Below are 18,851 nucleotides of genomic sequence, written 5' to 3' on the forward strand. Positions count from 1 at the left end.
AATCTCCTTAAACGTTTATTTTTATCGTATTTTGTTTTTGATTAGGCTGTAGGCACTCTGTCAGTTCTGTCACAACTGTTTAAGCTGTAGGCACTCATGAAGCATACAATTCCATTGGGCTGATCTCTCTTCTGCCAACAGGAAGCTTGAGCAGTAGAATAATTGCAGAGTTCATGCATGTCTTTGAAGGCTGTATTGCTTTCATAAGAATCACCTGCCAAAAGAAAGAATATTAGGGAATTCACATAGAGAGTAGCTATCATGTCAATCAGATAGTTTGCCTTATTTTAAGTAGTGAATGTCACAGCTTACTGGGAACATGATCTTAGTGTCTCTCTAATATGGTTCTAATCTAGACTGAACAAGTCAAAGAAGACCTGATTTTTCAGAAGTGCTCAGCACCTATAACTCTGATTGACGTCAGCTGGAGTTATGGGCGTTTAGCACTTCTGAAAACCAGGACCTCAATGTATTTTAATTTGGTAAGGTGATTTGATTGTGCAATAAAGTAGGAAACATACTTGGATACGTAGGCTCGGTGTACATTATTATGACATTTACCTTCCGGACTGTGTTATAAACAGGGCCAGTTGTGAACTGCAGGAGTAAAATAAAGCAGCTCCTGTGATTTTAAGGACTTCACAGTTAGTTGGAATGGAGAGGAGGTGCTAGAGATGTGGCTCCCTTGTTGAGGGATGCATGGCCCCCCCCCCACAAGCTCTAACTTAAACCAGGAGCATGAATGCCCTAAGGGTGTTACACTTTTAGAAGACAACATGGCTGAGCTGCATTCCAGCATGCCGGTTCTGTTCCCTGTTTTGCCTACACCCTGAAAGCAACATGTCCCTCCTTCCCCTGACACTGAGTGAGAGAGAGCTGGCACAGGGAGCAGTGCAGCTGCCTCTACCAACAGAGAGTTCCCCATGTGCTGGGGGACTTCTCCAGTGGCTGGTCCCTATTGGCTTAAAGCCACTTTGCACCGGAAAAACCTTACAGGCCTTTCCTACGTATTTGCTGTTTTTTGCAGGGTTTTTCCCCAAAAATTAAACAAAAAAACAGTTTTCATCATTTTCAAGGTGAAAGACTTAAACCTGCTGTTAAAGTAATACTAGGAGGTCTTATTAAACTCATCAAATAAAAAAATTCAGGGTTATGAACTTTCAACTCCATTGTTTGCCTCCCAGTTTATGTCTGCCTGTCTGTCTCTCTCTCTCTATGAGATGTAGAGTCTGACTGGAATTTCAGGGCTCAATTTTCAGCCTGGACTTAGCCAAGATCCCCATTCTTGTGCCTGCAATTTTGTGAGCACAACATGGGTCATCGAGATGCCCAGCTACCCAATTTGCAGGTGCACCATAACTGAGCACACAATTATTTGCATCCAAAAATTGCAGACACAAGATGGAAGGTGAGCTTTTAAACGGTCTCAGAACATGGATCTAAATCAGATATTTAACAGGGTTTATTAATTTCAAATGGATGATGCACATATAATATTTTCATTGGGGTTGCTTTGGGAGGGATACAGGTCAGGATGCAGCAAAATCTTTTCATTTAAATACACTTGCTATGTTGGAAGGTGTTAATGGCTGCTACCAAGCAGGTCTGATCTAGAGACACCCAGACTTTGTTAAAGTCATAGGGGTGCTAGCCACCCTCCCTTCAGGCAAAATGGAAGGAACAACTAAATGCCTCTTTATGCAGCAATAGCTGGAAACAATAGAAATTCACTACCCAAGTCAGTGTTCCACATGGCAACGCGGACCAGAGATTAAACTGTGTGGGTTGAGAGATTTCCCTGCAAACACAGCAGCTAATGGCTGGCTTAGCAAGCCATTTGTGTGAGAGAGGCAGAAAGCAGAAAAAGCCAGCTGAAAGGGAGAAAGCAGATGTAAACAAACAGGATTGTACCAAAGAATATCTGACACAGCTCATCAATTTCTCCTTCTACTGGAAACAAACCTGTAAGGCACCAAATACTGTTTGTGCCAAGGGGCAACAATACATTACCATCACAATGAGGTGTTACTCACTTTTTAGACTTGTATAATTATTTTGCCTGAGAACAGTGGCTTTTTTCGATGCTGTCACCTTGGCATGGCCTGCCCCCTGGTCCTGGAGTAGGATTATTACACTGACGAGTTCGAGTGCGTTCTCCTTGCATGCAGTGGGACCAAGCAGTCCAACAGCTCCAGCCCCCATCGGTGACCTTTTTATCTGTATTGGGCCAAACCAGCATTAGTCCAGCAACCTGCTGCCTTAGGTGTAGTGGCACTGGTGAACTATTTGAAATTCAGGAAGTAACTATTTTGAAGGAGCACAAGATGGAACAGAATTCAGCCCACACTCAACTATGGTGGCTCTAGAAACCCAAAGCAGTAAAACTAATTTTCATCACAAAGAACCAACAGATTGGATGCTGAAAACACATAGGGCCAATGGCACTGCTGGGTGCTCAGCAGTTTTGGAAATCCAGCTATATATGTAACTGTCTAAAAATCAAATGCATAGCCTCATTTTGGACACCCATTTTGACACAAGGAATAAATCTATTGCATAGGAAGGGGCCATTTCTACAGAGTCACTTTTCAGGGCAGAACTGCGTTAAAAATAGCCATTTTTCTTCAGGCCTTGTCTATGCTGGGAACTGGGATTATTTAGACTGCAGAAGAGAAGAACAAGGGGGGATTTGATAGCTGCTTTCAATTACCTGAAAGGGGGTTCCAAAGAGGCTGGATCTAGACTGTTCTCAGTGGTACCAGATGACAGAACAAGGAGTAATGGTCTCAAGTTGCAGTAGGGGAGGTTTAGGTTGGATATTAGGAAAAACATTTTCACTAGGAGAGTGATGAAGCACTGGAATGGGTTACCTAGGGAGGTGGTGGAATCTCCTTCCCTAGAGGTTTTTAAGGTCAGGCTTGACAAAGCCCTGGGTGGGATGATTTAGTTGGGGATTGGTCCTGCTTTGAGCAGGAGGTTGGACTAGATGACCCCTGAGGTCCCTTCCAACCCTGATATTCTGTTCTATACGATACACTGGGGGCCAGATTTTTAGCTGGTGTAAACTGGTGCAGTGCCATTGAAGTCATGGAGTTATGAGGATTTACACCAGCTGACAATTTTTAATTCACTATTGTAGACACAATTTACACTGGTGTAGCTAACCATCCATTACATATAACTGGATAAAATGCCCTGGTGCAAATTGTACCACATCAGTGCAAATTGTGTCTACACTAGAGGGTTGCATTGGTTCAGCTCCACCAGTGGCTAGAAACCCAGTGTAGATGATGTAGACTATGCCTTATATAAATAGCTACGATTACCTCAGTGTTTGTATTGTTCCTTACACTTACTACATTATAGCGAATACTGAGTAATGTTTTTTAGTTATCAAAGGCCTTGGGCAAATTGTGAAGGATGAGCACTACAGGGCAGAGAGTGTTACAGGCCAGGTAGAATGTCAAAAGAAGATTGCTTTCCCCTCCATTGTCCTGTGTGTTAATAGGTAGCAGGAAACAGTTGGTAGCAGGGCTGGAGCACAAGAGAGACTTTGTGACATAGAGATGGCACTTGAAATATTAGGCTGCCTGCTTATTGGCACCTACAATATACTGGACCAATTTAGCTGTAAGCCTGCATTATGTGATCATGCAACATGAGGCATACATTTGTAAGCACTGGGCTTTTGCAGAAAACCTGAGGAAACCCAGCTAGGAAAATGGAAATGGCTCTCTTGCCTGAACCTGATTCTCTGCTTTGGTTCCATGCCATTGCCAATCAACATTCCATCTCAGTTAATTTTCTTTTTTGTGAGAGTTTTTGGATGTCTTTACAAGGCACAATAATGGACAGGTGATAGAGAGATGAATCTCTTCTCCACTTAACACTTCACAGAAATACTTCACAGGCTAAAAACTAACTTCCATCCCTCATGCCCAGCTGAATAGGTCAGCAGAGTGTGTAATTCTGTTCTTAGATATAAGAATATACAGATAGTGTTTAATTCTGTCTGGATAAAGACCATATTTTCAAAGTATGCTCCAACATACATGCTGACAACATGTTAATTTATGTCTGCTTAGAACATAGACAGTGCATGAATATCTACTAACCTTCATCTACTCTTGATTTGGGGATTTGGCAGGCATCTCCCTTAAAATAGCTGGAGCATAGACATATGCACTCTCCATCCACCAGCAACAAGGTACCACCATTTTTGCAGGGTTTGCATTTGCATACATTGTACTCTGTAATGTATTCCTCAATGGCTCTTTCCAAATTCTGTTTCTTTATATGTGCATCTTTCATTTTTACTGGAACAAGAGTATGTATTGGAGATGGCTGTAAAGGAAAAAAACATACATTATAGACATTATTTCCCCTATAATCATGTCTAAATCCTTTCCTTATACAAATCTTTAGAAAAAGTTATTTTAAACAAATCCTTTCTTCTGATAACATGAAGTCTCCTTACTTATAGTTTGCACCATGTATCTGGTATAATGGTTGGATGTGTGTTATTTTAATCCTGCAGCAATGGCATGCAGACCAGATAGCTCAAGATTCAGATCCCCATAGTTGCACCCAAAATACATTACAGAGCCCACTGACATAGTCTTCATCCAAAGAATGGGTTGGAAAATGATATTGACTATAACATTCTTATATAAATAAATCAACAGTGGACCCATCGCCTGGAATGCTCTCTTCATTTCTGGTCACCTTATCTCAAACATGTTTATCTAAAAGATACATTCTAGTTCAAACAAGAATTATTTCAGGGCAGTTCTATGGCCTGTTATGCAGGAAGTCTGACTAGATGAGCACAGTGGTCCCTTCTGGCCTTGGAATCTATTAATCCATTAAGAAAGACCAAAGCTGCTAAGATTCACTAAGATGAAGAAACTAACTAACAGTTAATGGTAAGCAAAGTCATTCTTGATATTTTCCTCACCATAGGAAAGGGAACTTTCACAGGTAATTATGATATATGAATTTGTAACATACTCAGCCTAGAAGAAACTCTCCTTACCCTCTGCTGTATCACCACTGGAGCATCAATCAGTGAGTTAGCCCACTGTATATAATCCTCTACATCAACCACTTTGGCATTCCTCAGTAGCATTTCTTTTATTTTCACAGAAAAATCAATCTTCCCTCCCTCAACCAAAGAAATGATGTCATCAATAACTGCATCATCATCATGATTGTCTGCAGAAAGAGAGAGAGAGAGAGAGAGAGAGAGAGAGAGAGAGAATGACTGGAAGTTTAATGGCCACAGATTCTAGCACAAATCAGCTGATATCTCCCCAAAGTGACTAGAAAGAAGATTCCATCCTAGCATGGCATGGATGGACAGGTGGGTAAACCAGATGTCACAGAAATGGATGTAAAAAGAAAAGGAGTACTTGTGGCACCTTAGAGACTAACAAATTTATTAGAGCATAAGCTTTCGTGAACTACAGCATCCAATGAAATGAGCTGTAGCTCACGAAAGCTTATGCTCTAATAAATTTGTTAGTCTCTAAGGTGCCACAAGTACTCCTTTTCTTTTTGCGAATACAGACTAACACGGCTGCTACTCTGAAACCTGTCAAATGGATGTAGTACACATTGTTTAATGAGTGCCATGGTATCACCTGAGCTGCACTAGGAAAGGACAAAGGTTAGACTGGCCTGGATAGCACAGCTAAAAATTGATTTGCATGAACAGAGCAGTGCAGGGAAGCTTGCAACATGTGCCTGTCCTGTGCTTGGTATTAAATCCTTCTCCCTCAGCCTTTTGTGAACACTATATTAGCTTAGACATTTAACTGGTTTTAAAAGAGGGAAGAAATCAACATCCTCTCTCTTTAAGCAAAAGAGTTTGCAGTTTTGATCACACATAAACTAAAGATATACTTACAATCTGATTTCCTGTTGATGCTTTCACATTTACCACCTTTTAAACCACCTTGGAAATCCAGCTCTTTATTTACTAGACTGACATCTAAATGATAACCGAGACATTCCTTTACATCTTCTAACTTGATTTCTGCAAATGCAATTAATTTGGAGATCATTAGGGGAAAATGCATATTTGGTTTTAAAAACAAGAAAATAAGAAAAAATGAATATGATTTTATATTTCTTGGGAGCTAAGTTTCAGGACTGTTGAAAAAATGTGTTGCCTTCATTCTTCCACTATCTTTCGCCCCCTCTCCCTCTACCAAGTTATGAATTCAATGCAGTTTGCCTCTGGAGTTTTGACCTATTGGTGGGCTGCCCAGTGATTAGGAAAACTCTAGGAACACTCCCTCTACTCGCAACTCCTTAAAAAGTAACATTTTCCTGTTCTCCAAGGCTGCCCTTCCTTGAGGGATAATTCTTCCCCTCTTTTCTCTGGGGATTGTGTCTTCCTCTGTTGCTTCTCATTTCTTTTTTATGTCTGTTGTATCACTGAATCCTCTCAATCTTTTCCTCCCCCATCACCCAGGCTTACCGAAACTGTTTCCTGGATATTCCCCTCTTTTTACCATAAAGTTAATGTAACTTTATTAATCTGTTCCATGTCCTCCCACCCCATCACGACCACTCTTATTCTACCCTTTCTCTCCTACGGCTGCTGTTTTCTATCTATTGATCTTAAATAATTGAACAAATAATCTTGTTCTACCACTGCAGTCAATGGGAGTTTTCCCTCAAGACAGTGCCTCAGAGAGCACCTATCACCATTGTATCTAGCTGATGAACATAAGAATATAAGTGTGTATAAAGGACTTCTCTGTCCCACTCCTTGCTTATTGCCTGTGCTGATAAGGAATTTTAATGCCATAAGAGGCATGTTTTATTTGTTTAGCTTCAGAATTTGCATGAGAATTATTACTTTTTTATTTTAGAATGATCACTTCAATCTACCACAAAAGCCATACACTGCATGTGAGGAAGGATTAAGTCACTGCTTTCTTATCTCAACCAGAGAAAAATTCCAATATTAACATTAAAGGCTGTAAAAAAGTTCCAACACAGCCAAATGCAGCATCTGCAGTCAGTGAGGTTCTCGATTTTACTACCAATTTAGATGTACAAAGAGATCAAATGACAAGTTACCTATGATCACAAATTGAATTTTGTAGCTCAGCTAGCATTAGGATTTGGGGTCCTCTATGAACCAGACCACATGGTCACCAGTCACTAGCAGTATTTGAATACTGTAGTTTTTAAATAAAAGATTTTCATGGATGACAGATTTCCATTAAGATTGTTATAAAAAGATAGCCTTAAAGTGAATGAGCCAGATTCTGATCTTATTTACACTGGTAAAATTCCCGAGTGACTCCATTGATGCCAATAAAGTAACTGAGGTGTAACTGAGATTAATGTTTGGCTCAGGATTTTAATTCTGAAAACTAATGACCAAGGCTCCTATCCTACAATGAGGTACACAACATGGTCATTCCCTTGCACCTGCATGGAGTCTCACTGACTTCAGTCAGGCTCTGCACAAGGTTCTGTCTCCACATATCTCATTGCAGGATTGGGGCCTATTTGTTGATCTATTGGCTATAGGCAGAGCAATAAAATGCATACCTTTTAACCTCATGGCATAATTATCCAACACATACAGAAGTTCGTATTTTCCTCCCACAGTCCCAGAGACAGCATAATGTGTTCCATACATTTCTAGAAATCTAAAATATTCCCCCTTGTCATATTCAGTGGGCAGATACTTCACATCTTCAAGGAAAGCATCTGTTAGCTGTATACCACGACTTCGCATTTGGAATCTTCCCAGTTGTATTTTTCCTTTGACATGCAGAAAGGTTTGTTTCTATACAAAAGGCACAATCAGACATGTTTTACTCAAAAGACAATGCAGAACTTTCAAATATTGTATGGGATACTCTAGCATTTTGGGACAAGGACAAACTTGTTTAGACAGAATAAGAAGTTCCCTAAAACTTCACCTAAAACTTAATCTGAAGAAGTAGCAAGAAGTTTGGATAATTTTAGGGTTTTTTTCCGTTTTTGCACAACTCTCCACTTCCCAATTTCAGTAAATCAGACTCGTCGTGTTCTACTGTTTTCAGATATCACGTGTGTAGGTTTGTTTTTTTTAAACCAGACTCTCTATAAAATACTTGCCTGACTTAATTTTTGTGACATACAAAAATAGTTCAAGCCAGTTTACCAGATAATGGGCCCCGTTCCTCCACCCACAGAAGTCAATGGGAGATTTGCCATTGCCTACAATGGGAAAAGGATTAGGATCTTTCTTTTTTGGAAGTGCCCTGCTACTCTTAAACTGTCAGAATGAAGGGTGTAGATCCATTTTCAAAAACACAAATCATGAAATCAAATCCAGCAGATTTCCTACTATGCAAAACAGTGTAAGTCATATGAGTGCCACACTCTACTCTAACTAGCTGTAATACTACATACAAATCATCATTATGACTCATACATGGCCAACAGAAAAGCTCATATCGCAGCCCAGATTAAGATTGGGGTATTGAATATTTCATATGCCTAAAGATAGGAGCATAAAACATGAAACAGTCTCACTTAATGGTGCAAACAAATGCATAAATCCAAAGCCTCAAGTCAACATTAAGTGAAACAAATCTACACAAAGGACAAGACTTTCTAAAATAGGAACCTAAAGTTAGGCTTCCCACTTATGGAGAATGTTTTCAAATGTAGGCATCAGGCTCCCAAGACCCATTTCTATCTAACTATGGTTCTTATATTGTCCTCATTAAAGTAGAGCCTAAATATCTCAGAATCTTCAATGTTTTTGAAACCAATACCATTACCCTCATTTTACAGGTTTCAGAGTAGCAGCCGTGTTAGTCTGTATCTGCAAAAAGAACAGGAGTACTTGAGGCAACTTAGAGACTAACAAATTTATTTGAGCATAAGCTTTCGTGAACTACAGCTCACTTCATTGGATGTATGCAGTAGAAAATACAGTGGGGAGATTTTATATACACAGAGAACATGAAATACACGCTGTAATGAGAGTGATCAGGTAAGGTGAGCTATTACCAGCAGGAGAGAAAAAAAACCTTTTGTAGTGATAATCAAGGTGGCCCATTTCCAGCAGTTGACAAGAACATGTTAGGAACAGTTGGAGGGGTGGCAGGAAATAAACATAGGGAAATAGTTTTACTTTGTGTAATGACACATCCACTCCCAGTCTTTATTCAAGCCTAAGTTAATTGTGTCCAGTTTGCAAATTAATTCCAATTCAGCAGTCTCTCGTTGGAGTCTGTTTTGGAAGATTTTTTGTTGAAGAATTGCCACTTTTAGGTCTGTAATCGAGTGACCAGAGAGATTGAAGTGTTCTCCGACTTTTACAGAGGACAACAAGAAAGAGAGAAGCTAAATGATGCAGGAAGTCTGTAGCAGAGAAGGGAACTGAACCCAGGTCTCTGGCTAGTGCCCTATCTACTAGACAATCTATTCTCTTATATATAAACTAACCTCTATGCCACTAAATAATAGGCTTCATTTTCAAACATTTAGCTGCCAGGAAGTTGTCAATGGGAATTTGCTGGTTGCTTAGAACTTTTGAAAAGCTGGCTACATATTTACGAACCCAAATATGAAGTTGGGTGCTGAATTTTAGGCTCTGATTTTTGGAAATCTTGGCCAAGCTCCACTTTACCAAACTGTATGACTGACTATGGTGCTACTTCCACCGTTGCACTAGAATGTAGATCTGACTGCCAACATGTGATATTGGGAGTAGAACTTCACTGCTCGTGAAGTACTTGGAATAAAAAGATTCTTGTCATTAGCATTCAGTAGTGTTAAGGCTTAAATATACTCCATGAGCCAACCATTAGTGACAAATGTAAGTCATGAGACATTTGCAGATCTCATCCAAGGGAGGGCAGTGGTACACAAACACATCAATTGATAGATTACAGTGAAATACTAAGAAACGTAGCCCACTAACAGCTGAACTTACTGTCAAAAACAATGCTTAAATAGCCAAATACCTTGCAGCTTTAGAGATCCTTAATTAGCTGTTCCTTTTCCAGTCACCACCCAGCTTTCCAATCTGTATCCCATTGCCAATCCCTTTTAAAAAGTCAAGCTCTCTTTCCCCATTGACCTATTACTGCTTTTTCTCAGTGGTATATTATTATTTTACATTATTCACTTATTCCTGGGTAAGATGAAGAAAGCAAATAAAGGTTAATTTATAAAAAGAATTTACACCTAAGTGATAGGACAGTCTCATCCACTTGTGCCCCCATCATAACACAGTGAGGCTTGTTGTCCCCCGTCTCATTCCTAGACCACCTAGAGGTTTATGAGTCTGCTACAGTCTATCAGTTAGGGGCGTTGTTCATGCTTTTAGATCTTGAGCTCCTGGGTTCAGTCCCTGACTGAGGCATCATTACACAATGGCTTGTGTAATGCCTGACTGAAGCATAGATTCATAGATACCAAGGTCAGAAGGGACCATTCTGATCATGTAGTCCGACCTCCTGCACAGCGCAGGCCACAGAATCTCACCCACCCACTCCTATGAAAAACCTCACCTATGTCTGAGCTATTGAAGTCCTCAAATCATGGTTTAAAGACTTCAAGGAGCAGAGAAGCCTCCCTCAAATCAACCATGCCCCATGCTACAGAGGAAGGCAAAAAACCTCCAGGGCCTCTCCAATCTGCCCTGGAGGAAAATTCCTTCTCGACCCCAAATATGGCAATCAGCTAAATCCTGAGCATATGGGCAAGATTCACCAGCCAGATACTACAGAAAATTCTTTCCTGGGTAACTCAGATCCCATCCATCTAATATCCCATCTCAGGGGATTAGTCCTATTTACCCTGAATATTTAAAGATCAATTACTTACCAAAATCCCATTATCCTGTCATACCATCTCCTCCATAAACTTATCGAGTAGAATCTTAAAACCAGATAGATCTTTTGCCCCCACTGCTTCCCTTGGAAGGCATCATTACACAATCATTACACAATGGCTTCTCTTAATGGTACACCTTGCCTTTTAGTATTATTTTCATAGTGGGTCTAATCTTTTGCAAAATGTGTAGTAGCCCTGCGTCTTCCATTACCTTCTTGTAATTTACTGGTTAGAAAGGGTATTTTAGACTGAAACTTCATCCAGATTAAAATGGGTCTCACATTTATTTCTTGATATGAAATTCAAGCAGAAACAAACAGGGCCAAATCTTGTGATCAGATCCTCAGCCCCATTAACTCCACTTTGTAGCACTTTGGCAGCGCAAAGCAGACTTAAAGCAAGCATAAGAAGCCATGTGCTATAGACAGAGCAATAAAATGCATAAAAGCAATCAAGCCTTTGGTGGCTTGCGTAATGCTCTGGTGGCATAAAACTGATATACCTGCCACCCATCCCCATCACAGGCCTTGGCATAGTGTGTGGCCAAGGAAAAGGTGGCTTGCTGGATTGCTCTTGGACTCTTGTGATCCTCAACTGCTGGAATGGACTCTTAGGAGCCGTGGCAATTGGTGCAACTTAGAAAAGTCCTTTGTGACCTGTTTCCCTCTGAGATGTGCTGTGCAACAAATGGCTGGTCCTGAAGATCTGACCCTTGGGATATTAACCTACATGCTCCATCAAGAGCACCCAAGCTTTGCCTGCCTGAGTCTTCACTGCAATTTGTTAATTAAAGACTGAGTCTAATTTGCACACGGTGGAATAGATCACAACTGTTCGCTGATAAAGATGGATCATTGCACGCTGATATCTTTGATTTCTGGCAACATCAATCCATATTAAAAGCCAAGGTGGTGAAATAGGCTGCATTTGACCCACATTTTGGCTACTCCTGAAGTAAACTTTAATCTTTACATTGCCAGCATTTTGACAGTCCCCTCTATATCGTGTGAGGAAAGCAACAGGCATCCTGAACAGTTTGGAAGATTAATACTTGTATAGCCCAACAGTATGCTAATTTCAGGTCCTATGAAATTACTACATATAATGTTTTATGCCATTGAGCTTACCCTTTCTTTGGAGTACCGCAAGATATAATTTAGAGTTTCATTCTTTGAAAACTGGTAGCCAAGAGAGCTGTTTACAGATATGGCCTGATTGTTTTCAGTAGGTGTGTATTTTATTGACATGGAAACCGAAAAATATTCTTGTTTTTCACGGTAAATCTCTTTTATCATGGTCACACGATCATGGTAGAACTCAGTTGTGAATCTTTTGTCAGCTTTTGTCTTAGGAAAAAAGAGAACAACAGATAAAAACATGTATAATCTATTTAACAAAACCACAAAGCTTGAAACTTATGTAATGAACAAATACTAAAACTGCATCTTTTATTCTCATGTCATCACAAATGGTATGATAAAACAAACAATCTATATAAAACAGGTGCTGAGGGACACGTAGTAGATGAGGGTCTAGGGACTGACAGGTATAATACTGAGTCAGTTTCGATAGGATTTGGACCCAACCTTCAAGAAATAGAACAGCATTAAGTCCATGGAAAACAGAAAAGTTTGTTTACATGGTTGCACTGTCATTTAAAACAAGTAAAATATTAATGAGGGCTGGTCAAAAAAGATATCCATTGAAACTGTTTTGAGATGGAAAATTGGGTTTTTGACAAAACAAAGTTTGGTTGGTTTGTTTGTTTTGCAAAAAGTCTCTTTTCCATGGAAACTTTACATTTTTTGTTGAAAAAATAAATGTCTGAAACCAAAAATATATGCATTTGGTTGTCGTGCTATGGTGCCTCATGGAAGCTGTAGTTTGGTTCTCCTCTATGGGCTAGGCTCCCTACTCTGGCCACATCTCCTATGATTAGGGTTGGTAGAATTTGATTTTTTAAAAAATAATTTTGATGGATAATATCAATGTTTATTTTTAACCATTTTTCTTATTTTTATCCACTTAAATTTCACAGTTACAAAAAATTATGGGTTTTCATCAATTTTTATCCATTTAAATTTTCAGATTTGTGGGAAATTACTGTGGTGAAATGGACATTTACCAACTTTTATTGGTAAAAAATCAAACCCTTCAAGTCTACCTATGATGCACCATGGCCAGAGACCCCCATGATGAAACAGTCTCTCCTCATCATGAGGGGAGACTATGGTGCATCATGGGAGTTGTAGTCTAATCAGGTAGTCTGGCCTATGTAGGAAAATGGGAGCATGAGGCACGTGAACCACAACTCACATGGGGCACTCTGCCAGCATTTCCAAATGGAAAAAAATTGGTTTTCAGTTGAAAAATATGTCAAAATGTTCTGTGGAAAATTTTGATGAAAACAAAATTTTCTGTCTAATGAAAGCCCATTTTCTGACCAGCTTTAATTAGTATGTGAAACAACTATTGCTGCACTTTGGTCTTGATTTCTCTATAGAACAAGAAGAAAACTGGAGATTAGATGCTTTCAGAATATAAAGGTGAATATTTTCAAAAGTGACTAGTGATTTTGGGTGTCAATATAAGGTGCTCAATACAGTTTGAAACACTTTAAAGCAGCCTGTCTTTTAGAAAATGCTATATAGCTCATCCATGAAAATCATACTCCTTTAAGAGGTGTCAAGTTGGCAACCCAATCAGTAATCACTTGAAAACTTGGCCAAAGACTGCTGTATGGAGGGTATAATTTGGATTTTACTTTGACAACACAAGAATCTCACAGAGCTTTCATGGAGAAACCAAAATCATTTGCAGAAATATCATGACAAGTTTCACACCATTGCTTCAGAATTTACCATTGTGTTACATGGTTGGCATGTTTTTTTTAATCTTTGCTTGCAGTCACTGAAAATGCCTTTTATATGTGACAAATGCTTGTCAAACTGTGACCATTTTGTACATTCAACTATGACATGCATAATTTCATTTCATTTGGCAATTTTAATTATTTTTGCCTTTGCAGGGTATGTGTAAAAGGCAAAATTATCCAGTTTCACATGTGGCACGAATGTATCATAAAACTCTAAAAAAATCAAAACAAATGGAACTCCTTCTCCCCGCCCCCAACATCTGGATCAGCTCAGCTGTTCATAAGTAAGCAAAGTTGCAGTGACTTTTCCCCCCTTTTTTCTTTTTGCTTCAGTTGGTGTAAAGTCTTCACTATGTAAAACTGGGAAAGTGCCATTACATTTAAGGGATTATAATCTTCAATTTCCTATTAGAATGTAGAATGTAGATAGGAATCTTGTAGATAGGAATGTAGAATGTACATGTAGAATGTAGATAGGAATCTTTATGGAGTCTCAACCTCAGAAATGAAGCAGAATTGCCATTTTACCTTCTTTTATCTTTGGTACCTATCTATGACTAATTCCAAATACCTGCTTTGAATGTTAAATAAAAATACTAATATCATCATATTTTTTGTATTAGCAGAATATACAGGTTTGGTAACAAAGAAATGCTACCATCATCAAAAATAAATATACATGCTGCATGGCAAGGCTTTATGGGTCAGATTTAGCTACCCTTACTTGTATTGGCACAGAACCTTAGCTGCTATGAAGTCAATTGAATACAGAAGTTATAACTGCTCAAGTACAGAAGTATTTCTCCAGGAAAAAAGTTTAACTAAAAAGTAGCTTTTAATATTTTTCAGGAATTTCTTCTTGAAGCACCCTTAGATTGCCACCAAGTGACTTCTTGCTTATGTAGACACAGAAAACTAGGTAGCTATAGAATAGTAGTTATTTTTAGCTATAAACTGAACTGAGGCTGAGCCACCAAAGGGATTTTAATATTAATGTGAATTAGCATCCAAATCTCCTAGAAAGCTTTGAAAATCTTCATCTGAATCTGCAAAGGAAATGTGATCTAGTGGTTATGGGACTCAACTGGGGCTCAGGAGAGCTAGACTCTTTGGGAAAGTTACTTAATTTCTGTGTGCCTCAACTCCCCATCTGTAAAATGGAGATAATAATGCTTCCTTCTTCCCACCTGTTATCTCTGTCTTGATTATTTAGAGTGTAAACTCGTTGGGGAAAGGACTGTCTCTTACTATGGACTGAGTGAGCACATTAAACTTAACAGGTAAATAGGCTACATCTACACTTGGAGCTGGAGGTGTGATTCCCAGCTCACATACACACACTCGCTCTAGCTCTCATTGAGGTAGTGTATTAAAATAGTAGCATAACTGTGGTAACCTAGGTAGTGGTGAGTAGAAGCACGGGGTAGCTGCCCCATGCACAAACCCATCCAGGCCCTGTGGTACGTAGTCAGGAAGGCTAGCCCATTCTGCTGCTCGCTACAGCCCAGGCTGCTCCAGTTACACTACTGTTTTAGTGCACTACCTCAATGACAGCTAGAGCAAATGTGTGTGCGGGAGCTGGGAATCACACCTCCAGCTCCAAGTGTAGAAGCCACCTTAGTCGAGATCCCTAGAAATTACCATTAATACAAATAATAAATTCTCTTCTCTTCTGGATTCTGCCAAAATCTTACTACAGAAGTATTTTTAATGCCTGATTTAAGAGAGAGTTTTGACATCCTGTTGGAAAACTTGAATCTCAGTCAACCTTCTCCTAATTTTTACACAGAGACGTACATCGTAGTTGAGAACAGCAACGTTCCATGGCTTGCGGTAATAAGTCCTGGTATTCCCATCACGCACTCTATCACAAATACCATTAAAATACTCATTTTCAAATGGGCTTGCCATTGGCTGCATCCCTAGAATGTTGATTCTACAAGGAAAATAAAGTAACATGTTACACTTCAAAAAGATGGTGTTAGCACCTTTAGCCTGTAGACAGCGGTATTATGACCTAGAAAAGCCAAACAACATAAACATTTCATATGACAACTGACAAAAAACTGAATCCTGCTGGAATTTAAAAGCTGGAGTTCCTGTTGTTCAGCAATGATATTAAAGATCCCATGAGACTTTTCACAAGAGTGAAGGTTTGCCATATTATTTTGCCCTGAGCCAATGTATTGCCGTAGTTCATCTCAAAAGTTACTGGATTCAATGGTGCTACAAGTGTACCATGCATTTTGCATGTTACATTTGTTTATAAAGATTGTTAAGGGTGCCCAGGAGCTTGGGATGGAAATTCCGATAGTGTAAATCAAAGGACTAAGTATGAAGCAGTATGTCCTAATGGATAGGGCATTGCATTACGACTCAGGAGAGTAGCTAGGATGCTCAGTGACACTAGGCAAGTCACCTCTTGGAGCCTTAGTTTTCCCATCTGTAAAATGGGGGATAAATGATATGTCCTTTGTAAAGCACTTTGAGGTCTGTGGATGAAAAGTGGAGGAATGAAAAAGTGATTGGTATTATTAATAAAAATGAAACACGATAGGATCCTTTGAATGAAAGAAATCCTATAATAAAGTTCTATTTCTTCTCAAATAGCTATTCATAGCTAGCAATCTTTATGGGATCAAAATAAGAATATATTTTCCAAATACACTTTTCTCAGATTGTTTCTAATACTCAATATTATGTTGTATATTACTATATTTTGCAATATCAAATATGTACAGAAGCCACCCAGCCTTCAGGAAGAATACACACCTAATTTTATCCTAGGCTCTGCTCAGGAAGAACAGCAAGGAGTCCTTGTGGCACCTTAGAGACTAACGAATTTATTTGGGCATAAGCTTTCATGGGCTAGAACCCACTTCACCACCCCTAGCCCACGAAAGCTTATGCCCATATAAATTTGTTAATCTCTAAGGTGCCACAAGGACTCCTCGCTGTTTTTGCTGATACAGACTAACACGGCTACCATGCTGAAACCTGCTCAGGAAGAATTAGAGCTAAGGGAACTACAATGGCCTGGATCAGAAGAAAGGCAATTAAAATAATAGCAAACACAGGAAAGTTAACAGATTCATCTTCCAGTTTCATAGATCTGGTGAGAATGTGAGATAACAACAAGTGTACAAAGAAGATACACCTAAAATCACTCCTTCCTGTGCGTTCCCATACTCGGATTTGCCTTTCCTTGTCTGTCTTCTAGCTTGTAAGCTCTGGAGCAGAGGCTGTCACAATATTTGTGTCCTGTACAGCACCATGCACACTGTTGACCTTAGCAAATAGCTATCATTCAACAAAACAATGAACATTGCTATTATACATCTAAACAATATTTTCCTTATAGGAAAGCTAACTAATTATAATAACACTAAAAGATTTCAAAGAGCCTAGCACATTTATGGGAACTTCAAAAATAACGTTTGCTTATTTTTCTGTTATAAAGGTCTTCATTTATCCATTTTAGACTGTCTTAGATAGAGATGATGTGGAAAGGCTATAATTTTCAGTTGAACACTAGGTGGAGCTGCAACATGCTGATATTTTTGTCTGTTCCAGTTTATGCTGCTGATTTCCAATTCGATTTGTAGATAAATTACAGGCCCTTCCCCACCTGTCCATGAAACCCCAAAACAAAAGAGAACAACTCCCCAAACCAATAACCAAACCTAACAAGCCAACAAACCTCCTGGAGGATGGGAAAGGAAAGGTAAATATATGCAAAGAAAAGAAGATGAAAAAGGCTGCTGTAACCAATGAAGCTCTGGGGATTCTGTGGTTCATAGGATGTTAAAAAACAAAACAAAACAAAACAAACTATAAACATGTTCCTTATATCCCCTGTCTGTGAGGTAGTAACAATAGTAATGGAGGGTATGATTGCTATAGATGCAGATTTTTGATGAAAAAATATCTGGATATATTTTCTCATTTTTCAGATATTTCTTTAGTATGATGATGATGGGGAAAGATCGTTTGAGAAGCTGCTCTAAGTACAATAGTGAACTAAACCTCCTCCTTTCCCCCCCCCCACCACCAATGCAGCTACCTATATATAAAGATTTGAGAAATGTAATTATGGACACCTTGCTAAACTCCAGCCATTTCTAGATTGGGCAGGTGGGGAGGGCTGGAGAGGCGGAGTCTCAACATGGTAACCATCCCCCTCAGGCAACCTCCTGGGCACTACTCCTACAGATCTGGTTACAGAACCCAGTACCAGCGGCATTGCCATTTTGTAAGGTCCATAATGACCAAACCTTACATGCCTTGGAAAACACTGCATAATATAGGGCAGGGATAGTCAATTATTTTTTTGTCAAGGTCCAAATTTCTTGGTCAAGATATAGTTAAGGCTCAGACTCCAGAGAAAACAATAAAAAAAAAAGATAAGTACACGGGCGGTGTGGGCATCCCCTGCGTGGGGAAGCTAGCCCCCTGCCCTGCCTCTTCCATCCTAGGCCCCACCCAAACCCTTCCAATCCCCCTGCTCTTGCTGGCTGGTCCACAGACGCAGCCCTGAACCCTGACCTGCCAGCGTCCGGAGGAGCCCTGGCCAGCCCACTTGTGCCTGGAGGAGCCTGGAGGAGCCCTGGCCAGCCCTCTGGGGCTGAGCTGTGAGCCTGGGCCACCCAGAGGTGCTCTGAATGCTTCGCAGAGGCTGCTGCGGGAATCATTAGCAGAGGTTTGAGGAGCTCAGTCTCCATTACCCACCGCCCACAAATATAGAAATAAAAAGATTTTGGGGTCCATTTTGGGGTCTGATGGTCCAGATATGGCCCACGGTCTGCCTATCAACTACCCCGGTATAGAGCTTGTGCTTGGAGGAATATAGCCACAGCAGTGGGGCTTAGTCAAGAGGTTGCTGGAAGGTGGTGGCCACCTGCTGGAGTGGGGATGGGAAAGAGGAGATTCTCTCATCATTCTCCAGGAAGAGCTGCCCAAATCTGATGATGTTGGTGCCTCCTTTTGTAAGTCATATTTAAAATACCTTCAGCTGCCTTCCCTGAAACAAAGGTGGGTTAATATAACAGCAGCAACAACTGGCACTTATAGTGCTTTTTGCCTGATCTCAAGGCGATATTAAGCATTATTAACC

General features: G+C 39.8%; 1 protein-coding gene across 1 annotated transcript in view; it reads right to left on the reverse strand.

Moving 5' to 3' along the window:
- Positions 1-18,851, reverse strand: part of C9 (complement C9) — a 33,839-nt gene continuing 14,988 nt past the window's right edge. Inside the window, exons 5-12 of the mRNA XM_043514343.1 lie at positions 15,536-15,674; positions 11,991-12,209; positions 7,573-7,813; positions 5,909-6,037; positions 5,036-5,214; positions 4,116-4,344; positions 2,034-2,217; positions 1-216 (exon numbers count right to left, since the gene is read on the reverse strand). Coding sequence (XP_043370278.1) covers positions 2,051-2,217; positions 4,116-4,344; positions 5,036-5,214; positions 5,909-6,037; positions 7,573-7,813; positions 11,991-12,209; positions 15,536-15,674 — 1,303 coding nt within the window. The 3' untranslated portion in view covers positions 1-216; positions 2,034-2,050. The remainder of the gene's footprint in view (positions 217-2,033; positions 2,218-4,115; positions 4,345-5,035; positions 5,215-5,908; positions 6,038-7,572; positions 7,814-11,990; positions 12,210-15,535; positions 15,675-18,851) is intronic.

This window comes from Dermochelys coriacea, chromosome 5 (assembly GCF_009764565.3).
Source record: "Dermochelys coriacea isolate rDerCor1 chromosome 5, rDerCor1.pri.v4, whole genome shotgun sequence".
Classification (NCBI taxonomy): domain Eukaryota; kingdom Metazoa; phylum Chordata; order Testudines; family Dermochelyidae; genus Dermochelys; species Dermochelys coriacea.